The 16,948-nt window shown below is 41.4% G+C and overlaps 1 protein-coding gene across 7 annotated transcripts in view; it reads left to right on the top strand.

Moving 5' to 3' along the window:
- The window catches only part of SYT16 (synaptotagmin 16), a 298,663-nt gene that overhangs the window by 255,189 nt on the left and 26,526 nt on the right, over positions 1-16,948 (top strand). For 4 of the 7 annotated variants that reach the window (XM_058293313.2, XM_071213893.1, XM_071213894.1 and 1 more), the window contains 4 exons: positions 1,142-1,354; positions 6,894-7,150; positions 12,438-12,881; positions 15,721-15,910. In XM_058293313.2, the coding sequence (XP_058149296.1) occupies positions 1,142-1,354; positions 6,894-7,150; positions 12,438-12,881; positions 15,721-15,910 (1,104 nt within the window). The remainder of the gene's footprint in view (positions 1-1,141; positions 1,355-6,893; positions 7,151-12,437; positions 12,882-15,720; positions 15,911-16,948) is intronic. The other 3 variants (XM_071213896.1, XM_058293314.1, XM_071213895.1) reach the window with 1 other exon arrangement.

The raw sequence follows: 16,948 nt of genomic DNA, 5'->3' as shown, positions 1-16,948 counted from the left end.
TCCCTTATCCTCACAGTGTATATATGATTGGCAATTAGAAAGGCAATGCCACCACAATGCAGGAGGGCTACAACAGGGGAGAAGCACATGGAAGGAGCCCCTAACCCAGATTTAAGGAGTCAAAGAAGGACTTTTTGGAAGAAGTGATATTTATGCTGAGACCTGAATGATGAGGTAGATTCTTTACTAGTCTACAGGAGGGCTGGAGAAAAGTATGCCAGGCACAGAGAGAACAGTGTGCATGTGTGCTGCTCAGCCTTTGGGAGAACATGAGGCTTTCACCAATTTATTCAAAATTTAACAGGTATTTATTAAGCACTTATGATGCACCAAGCATTGTTATTCACAGCAGGGAGACATCAATGTACAAAACCAGTGAGCCCTTTCTTCTCACAGAGGTTATAGGTGAGAAATGAAACATAAAACTTATAAGTGCCTTGAAGAGACTTCCTTAAGGTAGATTGATCAGGGAAGCCTTTAGGATGAGAAGGAGCCAGCCATGCAAAGATTTGGGGAGGAAGGGTGCCAGACAGAAGGAACAACAAAAGCCCATATCTCAGAGTCAGGAACAGTCTTGGCACATTACAGAAAGAAGACCAGAGTGCAGGTGTGCAGAGGGCATGGGAAAGTGGTACGAGGCATTCAGGGTGTTGAGGTTGGTTGTCAATACAGAACTAGGCGGCAGAAGATTTCTAGTAAAAATGGGTTTAAAAAAGAACACAATGTGGGTGGCTGTTTTTCAGAACTAGGAACCCGGTTGGAAATATCTCTTAAGTGGGACTTGGTTCTGCATATTTTAATACATTAATAAACATGAAGAACATATTTCGTGTCATCATTGACTAGGAATGCACATAAGGTAGGTAACAAAGCAAATGACAAAGGCCACCTGGCTCAACAAGAGACTCAGGTTGCTCATGGGTATTCCAATGGTTTCTTCTAAGTTCTAGCCATGTATTTCTAATTGCCTTCATGAGCTTTCTTTTCCAGTTAACTTTGTACTTAAATTTGTGTTTCAGAAATGCTTTGAATGCCTTTAAATGCTGATGTTCTTCAGTTACATTTTCTCAGACTGACTATTTCAGATTTGGATCATGAAGGTCACGCAGGGCACTCATGCACTCTTGTTGTTTGCTTCCAGCTAACAGCTTTGGAGATGATGAAGAACTATCCACATCTTCTGACGGTGATGAGGAAGTGATCAAACAGTTTGAGATTTCTGTATCCCGCTCCCAGAGTTTCTGTTCAGTAGCCTCTGAGAAAAGAAAGCAGACAGGTTTGGAGCAGAAACCAAAATTTAGCCACTTGCTCTCTAACCATGAAGAGGAAAGCACAGATTTGCCTGCCTATGAAGGTAATCCTTGGATCAAACCCTTCCTTTATCTAGACCAGGGCATGGTCAACACTGATTGTTTTGCAGCTGCATAACCACAGCACTCTGTATCTGAGGGTCCAGAGAGGGATAGAAAACGAGGCAGGACCCTATAACTAGAATAGGGCACAGGGGTTCCCTTAAATCTTTAAGGGAGCTGTGACGCAGGGGACTGGGAGAGGGTGTGGCTTGGAAATGAGCAAGCCTTGACCCCCAATTGTGAGACCCCTTCTTTCCTGGCAGGCTACTCTTTTGTGAATTTTTAATACGAATGACTAGAGCAGTATTCGTCAACTTTTTTGGACTCTTGTTCCTTTCTGATAAGTACAAAAATTTCACATGCCTGTCACTGACATTGTAATTCTGTGCATTTTTCCCCATTCAGAATCATACAGAGTCCATATTCCATGTAGTTGTATTACTGTTGTATATTTACCTCAGAAGATTTTTTGAGCTTTTCTTTTAAAAGATGTACTCTGAAGCAATAGGTACTTTTTCTCTTCCAAATAAAAACATGTGTTGCAGTAATATTGAATAACCTTTTTTCATATTTTCCTGAATTATTACCTTTGGTCCTTGTAGTTTCTGACACATTCTACCTGCTTGACAATGACTGGGCAAGAACAATGTCTTATGTCAGCCTCTGGTAACTTCACACTAAGTTTACTTGCAAAACTGGTTACATTTCACAAAGGGGAGAGGAGGATGCTGAGGAGAGTGCAAGCACAGCTTGTGATGGTGGGTGGGCCTTGTTAAAAACCTCCTATCCCCTCCCCCCTAGCACACACAAAATAGCCTGGAGAGAGGATGTAAAAAGAACATTGAAATATTTCTTAGTGCTTTCCTTTATGTCCAGAGCCCTGAAGAGGCACAGGACATCAGAACAGTGAAGGTTCTCTGACTTGTATTTAGTAAAAAGCTAGAGAAAATGTTATACAGGGCATCTTAGTAACCTGGTCTAAATGACCTGGATTCTCTGATCTTTTCCTTCTTTCCTTTTAGGCAAGTGGCCAGTCAGATTACTGGGGGCACAGCCATTGATCTTCCATGTTTTTTAACACTTAGCCATAGAAAGAGAAAAAGGGGAGCACGAAAGCTGGGAGACAATCCAAGAGAAATTTCTGATTTTGCAATGAGGACAGAGCAGGCAGAAAAAGAACAAAGAAAGAAAGGTAGAATAAACAAAAAGAACCGTATTTTTAGCAGGACTGTAGCAACTTGCTCTCCATCATGTAGTTCTACTTACTGACATAGGCTGATATGTTTTATTGCTATTCTTTTTAGCTCAAGGTAAGCCAGTAAATGCATGCCTTATGTAACCAAACCACAATATCAGTACATACTGACCCTCTGTCATTTCCTCTATCCCTTTCCCACTTTTCTCTCTCTCTGATATTACCTTACAGCATTCCTTTTTCTCCACTGAGAGGGTAAATGTTAGCTAATGAAAGTTAATAGCAGTTGATTCCCTAAGAGTAGCTTGTTTAATGCTAAACCTAATGGCCCCATTTCCCAGAAGCCCAAGTGTCTGGTTTCTGATTTACTCAAACGACCCGTGTTCTGAGAGTTCTGACAACCACTCTAATCCTCACCCTTCCTGGAATTAGCAGCTATTTATCTCTTGTTTATAACTGGTGATTCTTAATTTTTAGACAGCTGGTGATAGAGAAGGTAAAATTTTCTCTCCTTGAGAGAAAAAAGTCCATTACATTGAATGAATTACCCATAGATTTTGAAGAAAATCAGGATTATTATAGGAATAGCTGTATTCCAAATGTAAGTTATCAAATGCCATAGAAAGGTTAACGTAATTTTTATTGCTTGATTTTATCTCTGTTATTTCTTTCTGTTCATCTTTATATCAGTGGATTTGTTTTAACAATAAAAAATAATGAAGAGATTAAGCATGTACTCAAGAGAGCATTTTTTATTTATTTGACTTTTCTCTATCAATCTACCTATTTGGCTATTTTTCACCCTAGTTTAAACATGTTTTTCTAAGATCATATTTAATTGTAAATAATTCTTCTATTTAAAAAGGCTTTTAGAAATCTTGGTAAATGAAATTAAGGGTCTCAAATCCAAGGCAAATCTAAACCGTGAGTGAGCCTCTGACAGGTTGTGTTATATTCCATCTTAAGTGAGATCCTTCATTCTGAATTCAGTGGTGAGAACATTAGAACTAAGACAATTCTATCTTCATGCTTTTAGTCAAGTTCTATCTTGTCTTGTGTATCTGCTTTGGTGTTATTGCACATTAATTCTCATTGCATTCCAAATAATATCAAAGAGGGCTTGGTCTAATTCAGGAGTTCTTAACAAGGGGTCCATGAGCTTGAATTGAAATTCAAAAAAACATTATTCTTGTCGGGGCTTGTTGGTGTGGGTGTGATAACTTATTAAATAAGACACAGTATAGTGTGGACTTAGTAAGGGGTCTGTAGTTTTCACCTGACTGACAAATGGGTCTGTGGAACAAACACGGTTAAGGACCCCTAGTCTAAGTGGTTTGGAGCAGAGATCCATAGAGATGAAAAATGGGCAGTGATTCATCCATTTATTTGGCATTTTTGTTTGTTTTTTAGCAGTAGCATTATTTTTGCTTGTGGAATAGTTGTTAGGATATTTCCTAAAAACTGGACATCCCCTTTCTTGACATCATCAAAAGCAGTTGTCCTCCAAATCTGTGCTAGTATTTTGGGGAATGATCAATCAGGATTCAAGCAGAAAAACAGAACCAGTAGGAGATATATTTTTAAAAATGTATTGCAAGGAATTGGCTTATGTGATGGTGGGGGCTGCCTAGGCAAATCTGAACTGTAGGATAGACCATCAAGCAGGGCAGGCTGAACTCTTGGGTGCAAGCTGAAGCTGTGGTCCACAGGTGGCATTTCTTCTTATCCAAGGTAGCCTCAGTTCTCTTAAGGCCTTCCAAAAGATTGAATTAGGTTTACCCAGATTGTCTGGGACAGTCAACTGATTATGGTCTCAAATCACATTTACAAAATACCTTCCCTGCAACATCCAGATAAATATTTGAATAGTTGTGTTTATAGACAAGCCAGGCTGACACATGAAACTGACCATCACAGACAGCAAGCAGAATATTTGTATATTGGTAGTAGAAGGTGGAAGGGATTTACAAGGATGAAGGAAAGTAATTGGTAATAGGGTTTTCATTCTATCAAAGTGAAATATGGACTGAACAAGTTTAAGAATTTCTCTGCTAAAATTAAATTTGGTTGATGTGACATAATTGTACCCTAAAATTTCTAAGCCAAAACAAATATCTCTGACAACAGGCAATTATTTCTTGCATGTGTTTAAGGTGACACAGTCTTCTTTAATTTAAAGGCCTGGGAAGACTACTTTATGTAATGGTGAATCACCTTTCCTCCTTCTTGCAACTTGACTTGCACCCCAGATTTGCTTTTCTAATTCATTCCTTGCTTGTCTCTCAAGGATAATGATTTGTTACATGAATACAGTTCTTATGTTTTTCAGTTATGAATAGCTTTTCAAGGCTTAATGTAACTTTGGAAAATTTCCTTATTACTGATCTAGGTATTATCACGGTGGGAATTAAAATCATGAGACAATTTTATGGGAGTAATTTCTTAGTAAAGTTAGGTTTTGTGCTGAAAGCCTGCTGGGTGCTCTGCACATTGATGGATGACCCACTGTTTAATAGGACATTTTAGTGTTTGTGTATGTAAGGAATGGGTGTGCTAATTAGAGCCTTAGAAGACAATTCCGCTTTATGTTGTAGGATTTTATGTATGGCATTTCCCTTGTTCTGTCATTTTCTGTGGCCCCTTTTTAGTGTGTTTGCCAAATAGGTGAAATAAAGAATATATGTGAAAATTCTGTGGTATCCTGTAAAAGTGTTTCCAAGGAGCCTGAACTGAATTATTAAGGCTAACACAGCAGATAGAGGAACTTATTGATGGCCTGTTGAAGTTCTGCAAAATCCTAAATCAGGTGTCTGAATCTGTGCCCTAAGGACAAAAGTGTGCATGAAAATGTTTTTGTATCACCTAACATATTTTTAGATGTGAATGCTTACTACAGAACGGACACACATTCTTTGTTTAAGCACTGTCACCATCACTCTCTATTGCTTCACACCTGGATGCTTCAAATATTCCTTTCCTGCCTAGTCTTCAAAGTTATTTCAGGGTTTAATGAGAACCCTCTAAATGCTTGGCATTGTCCTGGTGGGTAAAGACTAAGCAGGGATATATGTGGCTTAGTTCTTCAAGGATCTTACATTCTAACTGAAGCTATGTGTGTAACCAGGAAACCAGTCCTATGAGATAGCATGTAAATAAGAGTTGGATTTATGACATGCACTTTGTCATCCCACTCACTCATCCTGTCTGTATGTCCAACTTTCTCTCATCCTGGGATGGGGATTGCAGGAGGAGCACCCTTAGCTGCTCTTTGAGTGTAGGGAACAAATTAAGGTGAGAGCCGTTGCTCAGAAAGACCTTGTCCATTTGCTTTCCTGTCTGAGAATAACCTAAGCATTGAAGAACAGAGGGGTTGAGCAGGGGGGAGACTACTGAGACAGAGATTGTGAGAGAGAGAAAGCATGCCAGAGAGGAGAATAACATTAAAGCCTGAGAAAAACACTGAGTCTGGAAGAGCCAGGGGAGGTTCAGGAGTTGGTGGGATTTAGAAGACTAGGTAGAATTTGTATAGTCAGGAAGGCAAGGGCAGGAGGGAGGGTTGGATGACCACTGTGAGCAGAAATACACAGCTGATGCTTTCATGAGCCATTGAGACCAGAGGTGACAGTATGTTGGGAAGCTGTGGAAAATAAGGTTTAATGGGTTGGATGCATCCAAATTGGGACAGGCAGATAAGCAAGACTAATGTTTTTGGAAGGTCTGCTGACTGCCATATGGATATTATTACCTGAGTGTCTATAAAGGTCCCTTCACATGGCTTTTATTATCATTTTATAGATAAGGAAACAGAGATCCAGAATGTTTGAATGTTATTCAAGTTCATAAGGCAGAGTCAGGATTTAAACTCAGATCATCTTAACCCCAGTCCAGTTTTCTTTCCATGGATCAAGTGGAGAACTTTGTACATTTTACTTAAGAGGGAACCACTGAAACCTTCTGAGTAGAAGGGTAACTTGGTGAATGTGGAGAAAAAACAAGGCAGAATGGTCAGCAAATCATATGACCGCCATTTTAGATTTTTGATCCAACTCTGAAATTTTGTGATCATTAGCTCCAACAGAATGATGGTGTATGTACATTTATCCTTTTGACATAAATGTATATTCTCTATACTCATATTGAAAGGCATTAAACCTTCTTCTATACCAAATAATGAGTTAATAGTCTTCTTGATTATATGGACCAAGTTTATCCACCATGTGGGTGGAATCATGTCTCCGTAGGTGTGATTTGGAGGGATTTATGTTTGGAGGTTCTTGGTTATTGTGGTTGATACAGAAGTGTAAAAAACGAATGCATCTGAAATAATTTCTTTATTGCAAATTTAGATTTGGATGGGGCCAGCCAACTAAGTTATTCTGAGAATCTGTCTTATGGTGACGATGACCCCATCTCTGCCCACCCACGGTCCCCATGTGAAAGAGGGGATTCCAGGCACCCTGGAGAGCCTCACCAAGAGACCAGCGCAGTCCATAGCCTCAGCCGCCAGTCCACAGAGGGCAGCTTCGAGATGGACACAGCTTTTGGTAACCGGGGATTTGAGGATTCCTATGCCACTGACAGCTCTTCAGTATGGAATCCAGAGGTGAGTTGTTTATTTTCCATTCTTTGCTTGTGTTTTGTACAAACTCAGCTCTGTCCCTCTGTCTCTCTATGTCTCTCTCACATAAAATCTCTCTGGAGAGGAAGCATTGCCTTGAAAGACAAAGACCTAAAAGGTATTTTTTTCCCCTCTAAATAAATATTTGTTCAGATGACCAAAGCCCCTAGGTACATCAGTAAAAGAATCAGAACTGGATTTTCTTTGAAACGAGGGTGGATGGAAAAGAATGGGGGTAAAATAAATCAGCAACAGGCAGGCTTCTTTTCATGTAAAGGAGTGTTTAGTTCTTTAGAGAAAATGATTTATTTCCTTCATGGTTTCAATTAGGTAGAGTCTACTTTTCTTTATCCAAAATGTTCAGTTATGATTATTTGAAAATTGCACTAGAGTAAAATGATCCCCCCCAAATGAAATATTACAAGATCTTGTGATGAGGATCTTGTAGTTTAGTACATTTGTTAGTGAGCTAAGGCCTCTGAGACTGCATTAAGCTGTAATGAGCCCCTGGCCATATACATTGCTTTTTGGAGTAAGTCTCTGATAACATGTTTCTTCTAAATTTTTTTTTCAACTAAAACTTGGTGCAGAATATACCTAACCATCCAGAGACATGACTGGAGATGATGATGAAAGCAGTTACTATGTGTCAGGCTGTGTGAGAAGGATTTTATAAACATTGTTTTCTCTTACAAGCACTTACAGTTATTCTTCATTAGCTAGATCCACACCCCCCCACTATGATGCTGTGACATTAGAAGGTGTTAAATTGTGGTGCTTACAACCTAAATTGACATTCATATTGATGAAATAAGTCATATAAGTATATAAAACTTCAAATGAATATAATTTGTGGAATGGGTAGGGGGAGGGAAAGGGTGAATGGATTTTGTTAGCATCAGGCTGACTGAGAAAAGAAACTGGATGGACTCTCTTATCAGGATTTAAACTGGCACACACACTAAATGCTCATCAAAGGGAAGAAAAACAACAGCCGATGAGCATGTTCCAAAGCCTTAACGCTAACACACGGTGGCATGTAGAGAGTATGTAAGGAGGTGGACATGCGTGCACGCATGCCTCTGTGTTGGTGAAAATGGTAATTCCTATATGTGGTTGTGGTTTATTAGTAGCAGCTCTTCGCATAGAAGTACCCAAAGCCAGTACCCATATATGTTTTGTAAAAATATTCTGCTTCCCCTTCGGTTCCCTGCTAGGCATCACATTCAAATCCTACACAGTAACACTTAAAATGTAAAAATGCTCTTTTTGGTTATCTCACCACCACCACCAACACAACAAATTGTTCACCTGCCTATTGATTCTCTACCCCATTCATAATTGTGCTGTTAGGCTTTGAAATGCTTTCTCCAAGTAACTTCCCATTTTTGCCTGCCTCATGGAGCTTTCTGGCGAGGGTACTAAATGTTCTCAGTCTCCGAAAATATCCTGACATCTCTGTATGCTCCATTCAACCTCCTATCTATTTTGAGACAAAACTGTAATTTGGTGCTCCTACAGAACCTCAAATGCAACTTGGAGGCAGTTCCTATAGCTGCCTGCTTTGCAGGCTTAGCTCACTTTTTTAGAATTGATTTATTTGCCTCTTATCTGGATTAAGAACCCTGTCTTCCCCCATGTATCTGGCACCTGAAACATACTGTGGGTCTGTTTACTTTTGGCCATGCAGATGACATCAACACTATCTTACTAAAACAGAGAGACTTTCAGTTTGACAGGAAATCTTTAAACCTACATGGGTTTTGACAATTTGACATAAGTATTCCCATCTTAAAGAAAACCAAGGATATTAGAGCTAAAAGAATCATTTATTTTGCCTCAGAAGGAAACCTCTCATGCAGTGTGTGGCTACCTGTTAGGCAGATGGATTTTGGAATGCTGCTTTTCTCTGTTGGAAAAGGCATTGGCTTTTTCTTGCAGACTCAAGGCTCAGCAGGGAAGACGGTGGTAGGTGGGGGTGGGGGGAATGGCAAAGCTGAGTGCTCAGGGAGGCAGGTGACCCACTTTTCAGCTCTGCTCTCCACTGATTAACTGGTTGGCCTTGAGAAGTTAATTAAAATCTGCCAAATGGGGATAAAAATGAAGAGATTTTCACCTTGCAGGAAGGTCAGATGGATTAGCAGTGTTAACGGTGCCCACATGAGAAACGCCTTCAGTCGCCTGGTGATGGGTAAAGTGTGTTGAAATAAGTAATTGCTACACAGATACCAGCCTTCAGAAATCTTCATCTTGAATCAACCCAGGATCAGTCCGGTTTTCAGGGGCCACAGCTTAGATTGGCCCCATCCGGAGCTGTACTTTGCCTGGGTCTGGGTCTTAGTCAGGGTTCTTAGGACAGTTGGTGTGGAACCTTCCTAAGTAACCTCTGGGCCAAGTGGGCATTTTACCTGATAAGTGGAGAGACATGCTTGAACTAGGAAATTTTTACCTTGGCATTGAAGTTGATGACAAGCACTGGAAATGTTACCTAATATCAAGAGTAGGGGCCTAAAAGGATGTGAAATTCAAAGTAGCGTGTGTTTCCTACCTTGTCTCTCACCTTCTTCCCTCCTTTGGTGAAAGATTAGAGGGAGAAGAAAGGAGATCTTATGGCCCAACTTAAGATTTTGAGATTTCGAGTAGTGAATACTGGTTGAGCACACAAGCTCTGGAGTCATCCTGCCAAAGTTCAGTCTTGTCTCTTTCCACTTACTGGCCAGGCATAGGACCTTGGGGGCAATTATTTGGCCGTTCTAAGCCTAACATTCCTCTTCCATGAAATGAAGATATTAAAATGCCTACTTCTTTAGGTTAATGTGAATGTTAAAAGGAATACTTCTTACCTGGGTTCCCCAAAAAGCAATGCCTGAGGCAAAGGCTCCTGTTCTCTGACTTTGTTAGGGAGTACAATGCCAGGGATCAAGAATGAGAGATGAGGGGAATGAGGGAGACGGGAGAGCCAGTGTGAGAATGTGTGTAATTGGATTGGCCACCATGAAGCTTGACTAATTGCTTCATTCTGTGGGTCTACACCTCAAGAAGCTGTATATACTGCATCTCAGGACATCTGTTAACTCCTCCTTACTCTGTGCTTTACATGGATGAGTACCAAGCAGAGTTCTTCAGCTTTCTAAGCCTGGGCATCAATAGAGGTGGCCTGTGGTGGGAGCTGCAAGGTACACTGCATGGGCAGGAGGTGAAACTTTGTTGAATTGTGCCAGAGTAAAGCCACTCAGAGCCCAGACAGACTGTGCCTCTAGAGGGAGATTGAACAAGAGGCGAGGCCAAGATGATCTGAAGTGCATAAGAGCCACCTTTACAGTCTGTGAAGGATTTGGTATGGTACCTGGCAAAAGGAAGGTCCTAGAGATGTTAGCTATACTTATTTATGGTCAGGCAAACAATATAAATGGTCAAGAGCAGGCTAAAATAGATGGGAATTTTAACAGGAGGCTGGCTTGATTTTTGAGTTGGAAGGCCTAACTCCTTGGAGATTTGCTTCTAATATTATATATATACTAGTCACTTGTATTAAAAAAAAATCTCTATAGCAACCATTTTTTATCACTTGAAGCTAAGCACCTCTGAATAGAAACAGGAATCCATGCTCAGAGGAAAGAATATAAGAAGCTTCCCTCATTTTGCAAGAAGCTTAGATTTTCTTGCTACATTATTTTGCATCTTAAAAGAAAAGGGAATTTATTAAATGTCTACTGTATGTCAAGCCTTTCATTTTCACCCTATTAAGTATGTATCATCCCCATTTTCCTGCTGAGGAAAACAGAATGTGGAATGGATTAAATAACTTGCCCAATATCAAAAAGCTAAGTGGCAGACAGGGAATTCCTAAGTATATTTGATTCCAGAGGACCATGTACTTTCATTTAAACTCTGTGGGAGAGTTGTATTGATGAATGTCATTTTGAGGTATTTTAGTATAACTTTTTAAATTGAAGAGATTTCTAAGTTAGCAAAATTTAATATTCAGTTACATAAAGAAAAGATGTGTTACAATAAGTATCAGTCCAATGTTCAGTCACGAGGAAGACTCATGCCTTTAAAAGAAAAATAGAATTATTTTGATATTATTTATACTTTGTCAGTGGGATAGTTCATTATAGTAAAAGCAGTTCAGTTCAGTCTTCCCAGTGAAGTTGTCAGATGTGATTGGCTGCAGGTAAATTGCTTTCCAAGAGCAACATTCCATGAAGAGGGAGGCTGTGTTTGAAAATAGATAGTACCAGGCCAGGGAGGGGAATAGACACTTGATATGGAACCTTCCCCAGGACTGCCCCAGTGACCTTCAGGCCAAGTGAGCATTGTACCTGATAGATGGCCTGATAAGCAGAGAGACACACATGACCTAGGATATTTTTACCTTGGCATTGAAGTTGTGACAAACAACTTAGGGTCTGCTCTGAGCCAGATATTGTCATGTCTGTTAAAACCTCAAGTTAAAATGCTGTTAAGTAAATATAGTAATGCTTATTTTTTTCAGCTGGAGTCCTTTGGGCCTCAGGGTCAGAAAGCCAGTCAGTGGAAGAGCTATGGTTTCAACCCAAGTGTTCTGGCTTTAAGTCCAGTGGTACTATTTGTTATGTGGCTGCTAGGAATGCCCTCCTCAACACCTGCTTCTCAAAGCATGGTCTAAGACCAGCAGCATAACCCCTAGGGAGCATCTTAGAAATTCAGTCTCAGGCCCCACCCCAGTCCTTCTGAATCAGAATCTCCAGATGATTTGAATGCACATTAAAGTTTTAGAAACACTGCTCTAAACCATTTCTTTCATGTAAGTTGAAAATATACCGAAGGATCCCCTGCCCAGGTCCCCCATAGGGATTCTTATCTCCAGGAATTATTGGCCCATAGAGCACAGGTCCAAGCTTAGATATATCTAAAGAAAGTTAGCTACTCACAATTGGCATTTCTAATTGCATGGTTGACTTAATTTTAGACTTATATCTCAGGTGATTTCAGTGACAGTGGACAGTTGTGCTTTTTGAGAGTGTGCAGATAAAAACACTTGGCAAAACATAAAAGATATATTCATTCACTCCAAAACCATTCATGAAGGCTCACCATGTGCCAAGCACTGTGACTTCAAAGAATTCACACTCCGATGGAGAGAGGAAATGAATTTTGTAAATGAAATTGTAGTGTACACTAGTGGTCAGAAGGTACGGGGCTCTGGAAGAATGCAGAGGGGCATCTTCTCGGCAAAGTGTACTTGGGCATTGCTATTCCCATTGCCAATCTTTTCCTCTGCCTGCAGCAGGAACAGGATGGGACCAACTTTCCAGTGCCACCTGGGGCCCCAGAACCCATCTCAAAGTGTGGTGAACTGGATGTCATCTTGGAGTACAGAGCTGCTGGCCAGAAGCTTGCAGTGACCATTGTGAGAGCACAGGACCTTCCAGATAAGGAGCGAAGTGGAGTTAACTCCTGGCAAGTTCATATCGTGCTGCTTCCTGGTAAGAAGCAGAGGGGCAGGACAAGCATACAGAGAGGGCCCAACCCCATCTTCAAGGAGAAGATCACCTTCGCCAAGCTGGAGCCAAGAGATGTGGCTGCCTGTGCCATCCGCTTCCGCCTATATGCTGCCCGCAAGATGACCCGTGAGAGAATGATGGGAGAGAATTTGTTCTATCTTAGCCACCTGCACCCAGAAGGGGAAATGAAAGTGACTCTGGTATTGGAGCCAAGAAGTAATATCAGTGTGAGTATGTTAAATGGTGCTGCTAATGAAATGGTGTGTCCGAGGAGCTGGAATTGTCAGTCCTTGATTTAGTGCATTCAGCCTGTGAATTCAGACACCTTAATTTAATTTTCCATTTGGCTCTCCTCATCCTTATAAGCTGTGATTTGCACTTCATGGTACAATAGGTTTTTCATGCCCGTCTTCCCAATCTCCTGATGGATGTATTCCTTATCCATTTAGGAAATGACAGCAGCAGTGTGGTGGAGGTCATGGAAAAACAGGGAGAGGCAGCTTGGCCTTCTGGTTAGTCAATGAGTAGTCCCCTCACCCCTGCCCCACATCTACATTATGATGACTCTTAGCAATGAGACATTCAAGGAGATGTCCTTATCAGGTCTTCCCGAGCTGGCTGAAGTAGCAGCCCTGAACTCCAGCCACTTCTGCAGACCTTCCATTTATATGCTCAAACTCCTTCCACATGCCCCTTCCCTCTGCTCCCACCAGGGTTTCAATAAAGACACCATAGCTCATATGTCTATGTTTATGAGATAGGCAGTTCACTGCTGCCATGGGTTATTGACTCCAGTGTGAGAATCTCCTTTTTGCAAACATCAGATAGTTGTCTTGGACTATTGGACCAATCACTTGTTCATTAAAAAATGTTTACTGAGTGTGTACTGTATGTTAGGTTCTGGATAAGCAATGGAGATACAAGAAAGAATAAAACAGGTGATGCCTCTGCCCTCACGAAGCTAATAATAGAGTGGACAAGAGTGACAACAGGCAAACCAAGATGGGCAAAGAGCAAGAGTGTCAGGAAAGGTTTCTTTGAGGCTGTGGTAAAGCACAGAACTTAAGGAACTGAGGGAACATGCCTCCACACAGACAGAGGGGGCAGCAAATGCAGCAGCCCGCAGTGGGGAGGGGCTTGTCATGTTTGAGGAAGAGCAAAGGATCCAAGCGGCTACAGCATAGTGGTGGAGGAACCCGTCTGCTGGGATTTTTATTACATGTTTCCAAATGAACAGCTCTAGACTTGGACTCCTGACTTTCGCACCCCTGCCTCCAACTCAGCTCCACCTGGAGCCTCCCCCCATGCTGGTCATCCTTCCGGTTGCTCAGGCCAAAACTCTTGGGAGTCATCTGTGGCTTCTCTCATTTTTCACTGGAAATCCTAGTGGTTCTATCTTAAAAGAACCTGACTCTCTGTTGGATGATTGAAATTACCTCCTACTGGTCTCCCTGCTTCTCCTTCTGCCCCCTACAAACTATTCTTAACACCAGGGCCAGGTCAGCCTTTAAAAATCTAAGCTACCCCATGTTTCCTCTCATCTCAAATCCTTTTTTCTTGAGCTCTGGGTAAGGTATAGCTGAAATATAAAGGAAAACTGAAGCCACAGGGGGTCAGAAGGGTCCCTGTGCTTTAAGCAGAGGCATAGATTTGATCACACCCACGTTTCTGTGTGCCAGGCTCAGAGCTGCATGCTAGGGGTAAAGAGTTGAATAGGGGAAATGAGCCGGTGTAAAAGAACCTTGAAGGCAAAGAATCCTCCATTCAACAGTTATTTGTTGGGCATGATTATGTGCCAGGAACTGGGTTATGTATTAGGGACTGAGATATTTATAAGGATTCAGAATTTGATGGGAGAGGCAAGGAATACAGTGATAGGTAAGACTATAGAAACATGGTAGAGGGATGATCCTCACCCCAAATTAAGCAAATATTCCATTGTTGGATTATTATCTCCTTGACAGCAGGGTCTGTAAGGTACCTATGAAAACTGCCTGGCCCAGTAGTTTACTAATTACATCTCATGAAAGCCTAGGGTTCTACAGAGGTGCCCATGGTTTTATAAATAGAATATTTTCCTATAGATATGAAGAATCTTTTATTCCTCTATCATTGGTATTTATTGGGTTTCCTGGTAAGAAGTCCTAGGAAAGGACTGCAGCTCTGGAAAGAAAAGGCTTAACCAAAGTCCAGCATTCTGGTCTCTGGTGGAGGAGATGGTGGCTCGAGGAAGCTGGCTGACTGACCCCACAGGGCCGGTTCCCAGTCCTGCTTTTCTAGTTGAATTCAGCATCTGGATCCACTCTGTGCTCCTCCTCCCAAAGTGCCTGGTGTCTAAAGGTGAGTGCTCAGGAAAAGCGTGCACATGAATAGACAAGATAGGACACTTCGGGGTCTCTCTTGAGCTCACCTTGTGCCTGCTACTTGCTGACATTCATTGTCCCTGCATTGGCTTATTTATCAAACAGTTGTAAAAGTGCCCAATTTCAATTTAATTCACTTCCTTAGGAGGCAAAATTTAGCATCTGGCATATACCTGACAACTGTAAGAAGGGAGCTAGGAGCCAAATGTTATATGTCGTGGTAGATGTCCAGGGGTCACTTCCTTTATAGTTAAGATGAAATACCTCCTGTATTGCTTCGTTCATCAAGATGCTGCAGAGAACAGAAACAAAGTCATGCCTGGGGTGGATGGGCTCCCTAGGAACATTCAAGCACAGATTACACAGGAGGGAATTTTGGCCTATATTAAATGTATTATTAGTTCTCCGTGTATCTTAGAGGATTTGATTTATACCAGTAATAACATCTTTGTCTATTTTGTCTTCAGAGAGGAAATATTGAATGAAGACAGTTCTCAAAACAAATATGTCAGCTAATAATGCAGGGGATCTCATCCATGACTCCGTTCCCCAGGCCCATTATAATTCACGCCAAGTACGCCTTTAGTAATCTTTGGCAGCAGTTGAGATTGGGTCACAATTTCACCAAACATAATATCGGCTGGCTGCAAAAGAGAGTAGTACAGCGTGGGCCAATGGGTTCTTTGTTGTTCTTCCCCTCCAGAGTGGAGAGTCTCAGCTCAGCCCATCTGCAGTTTCCCACAGTGACAGTGCTTCATCCACGCAGTCGCTGTCTCATGGAGGGGCGCCAGAGCTGTTGGTGGGGCTGTTGTACAATGCCACAACAGGGCGATTATCTGTGGAAATTATCAAGGGCAGTCATTTCCGAAACCTCGCTGTGAACAGAGCGCCTGGTAAGTGAATGTCTGTTCCACCAGCTCTGGTTCTCGCAGAAGCAGGTAGAAGGCAATGCTTGCTTCCATTTTAATCCTTTAATTCTTCCAGCAAAGATCTTGCTATGGTTTAGGAAAATTTTCACAAAGTGGTATCTCTGGATTTTTAAATCCCTTTCTATTTAATTAGACTGAAAACTTCTTCAATGTCTACAGGCATCTTAACACAAAATGGGCTGGCTTCTACATCTATAATTTTTTAATAGAAAAGAATGATGTCTTTTCAGCAATTAATGTATACCGGCAATTAAAAGCTGCTGATAGGTCTCAGGCCCTCAAATACCTTTAAAAAGGCAGCTTTGCAGTGGGTTTGAATTTGAGTTTTTTCACTTACCCACTAGCTTTGCTCTATGAGCCTGTACAATTTACCTCTCTTTTCTGAACCTCAGTTGACTCATCTGAAACCAAACAATTTCATAGTACTTTCCTCAAGGGGATGTTGTGGGGTTTAAATGAAATTATTTATGTACATAATTTAGCACAATGCCTAACACATGGTGAGCATATGAAAAATGTCAGTGATTATGGTGATGATGGAGGAGGAGGGAGAAAGGGAATATCTAGCTGGGACAAAATAGAACTGATTCTTCAGGAGACCTCCTCCCTCTGAGATTGCCACCAGAATGAAGGGCTCAAGACAGAACTCTGCAGCTGTGGGCCAGCGTTCAGGAAGCCAGAATCAAAAGCTGCTGCTACCAACTGCCTCCAGTGCCTCTCAACAAGAAGTTGAAGATCAACATTGGACTAATACTGTAAAAAAAGTTAGCTCACATTTTCAGTGGTGATTTTGCTTGTCAGTAAAAAAAACCAAAAGGGGCAGGAAGTTGGCTTCTACCTCATTTCTGCCTTCCAGATCCTGTGCAGGCATAAGATTAATTGGAGTAACCTTTTGTGTTAAGAATCCTAGCTGCAAGAGAATCAGGGAAATGTTGTAGGATTTCCAGTCTTTCAAGTCCAGGAGGTAAACTGGAATGGAGGGCAAATGAGCCATTCTACCAC

This window comes from Dasypus novemcinctus, chromosome 3 (assembly GCF_030445035.2).
Source record: "Dasypus novemcinctus isolate mDasNov1 chromosome 3, mDasNov1.1.hap2, whole genome shotgun sequence".
Taxonomy (NCBI): domain Eukaryota; kingdom Metazoa; phylum Chordata; class Mammalia; order Cingulata; family Dasypodidae; genus Dasypus; species Dasypus novemcinctus.
This window is presented reverse-complemented; position numbering and strand designations above follow the sequence as displayed.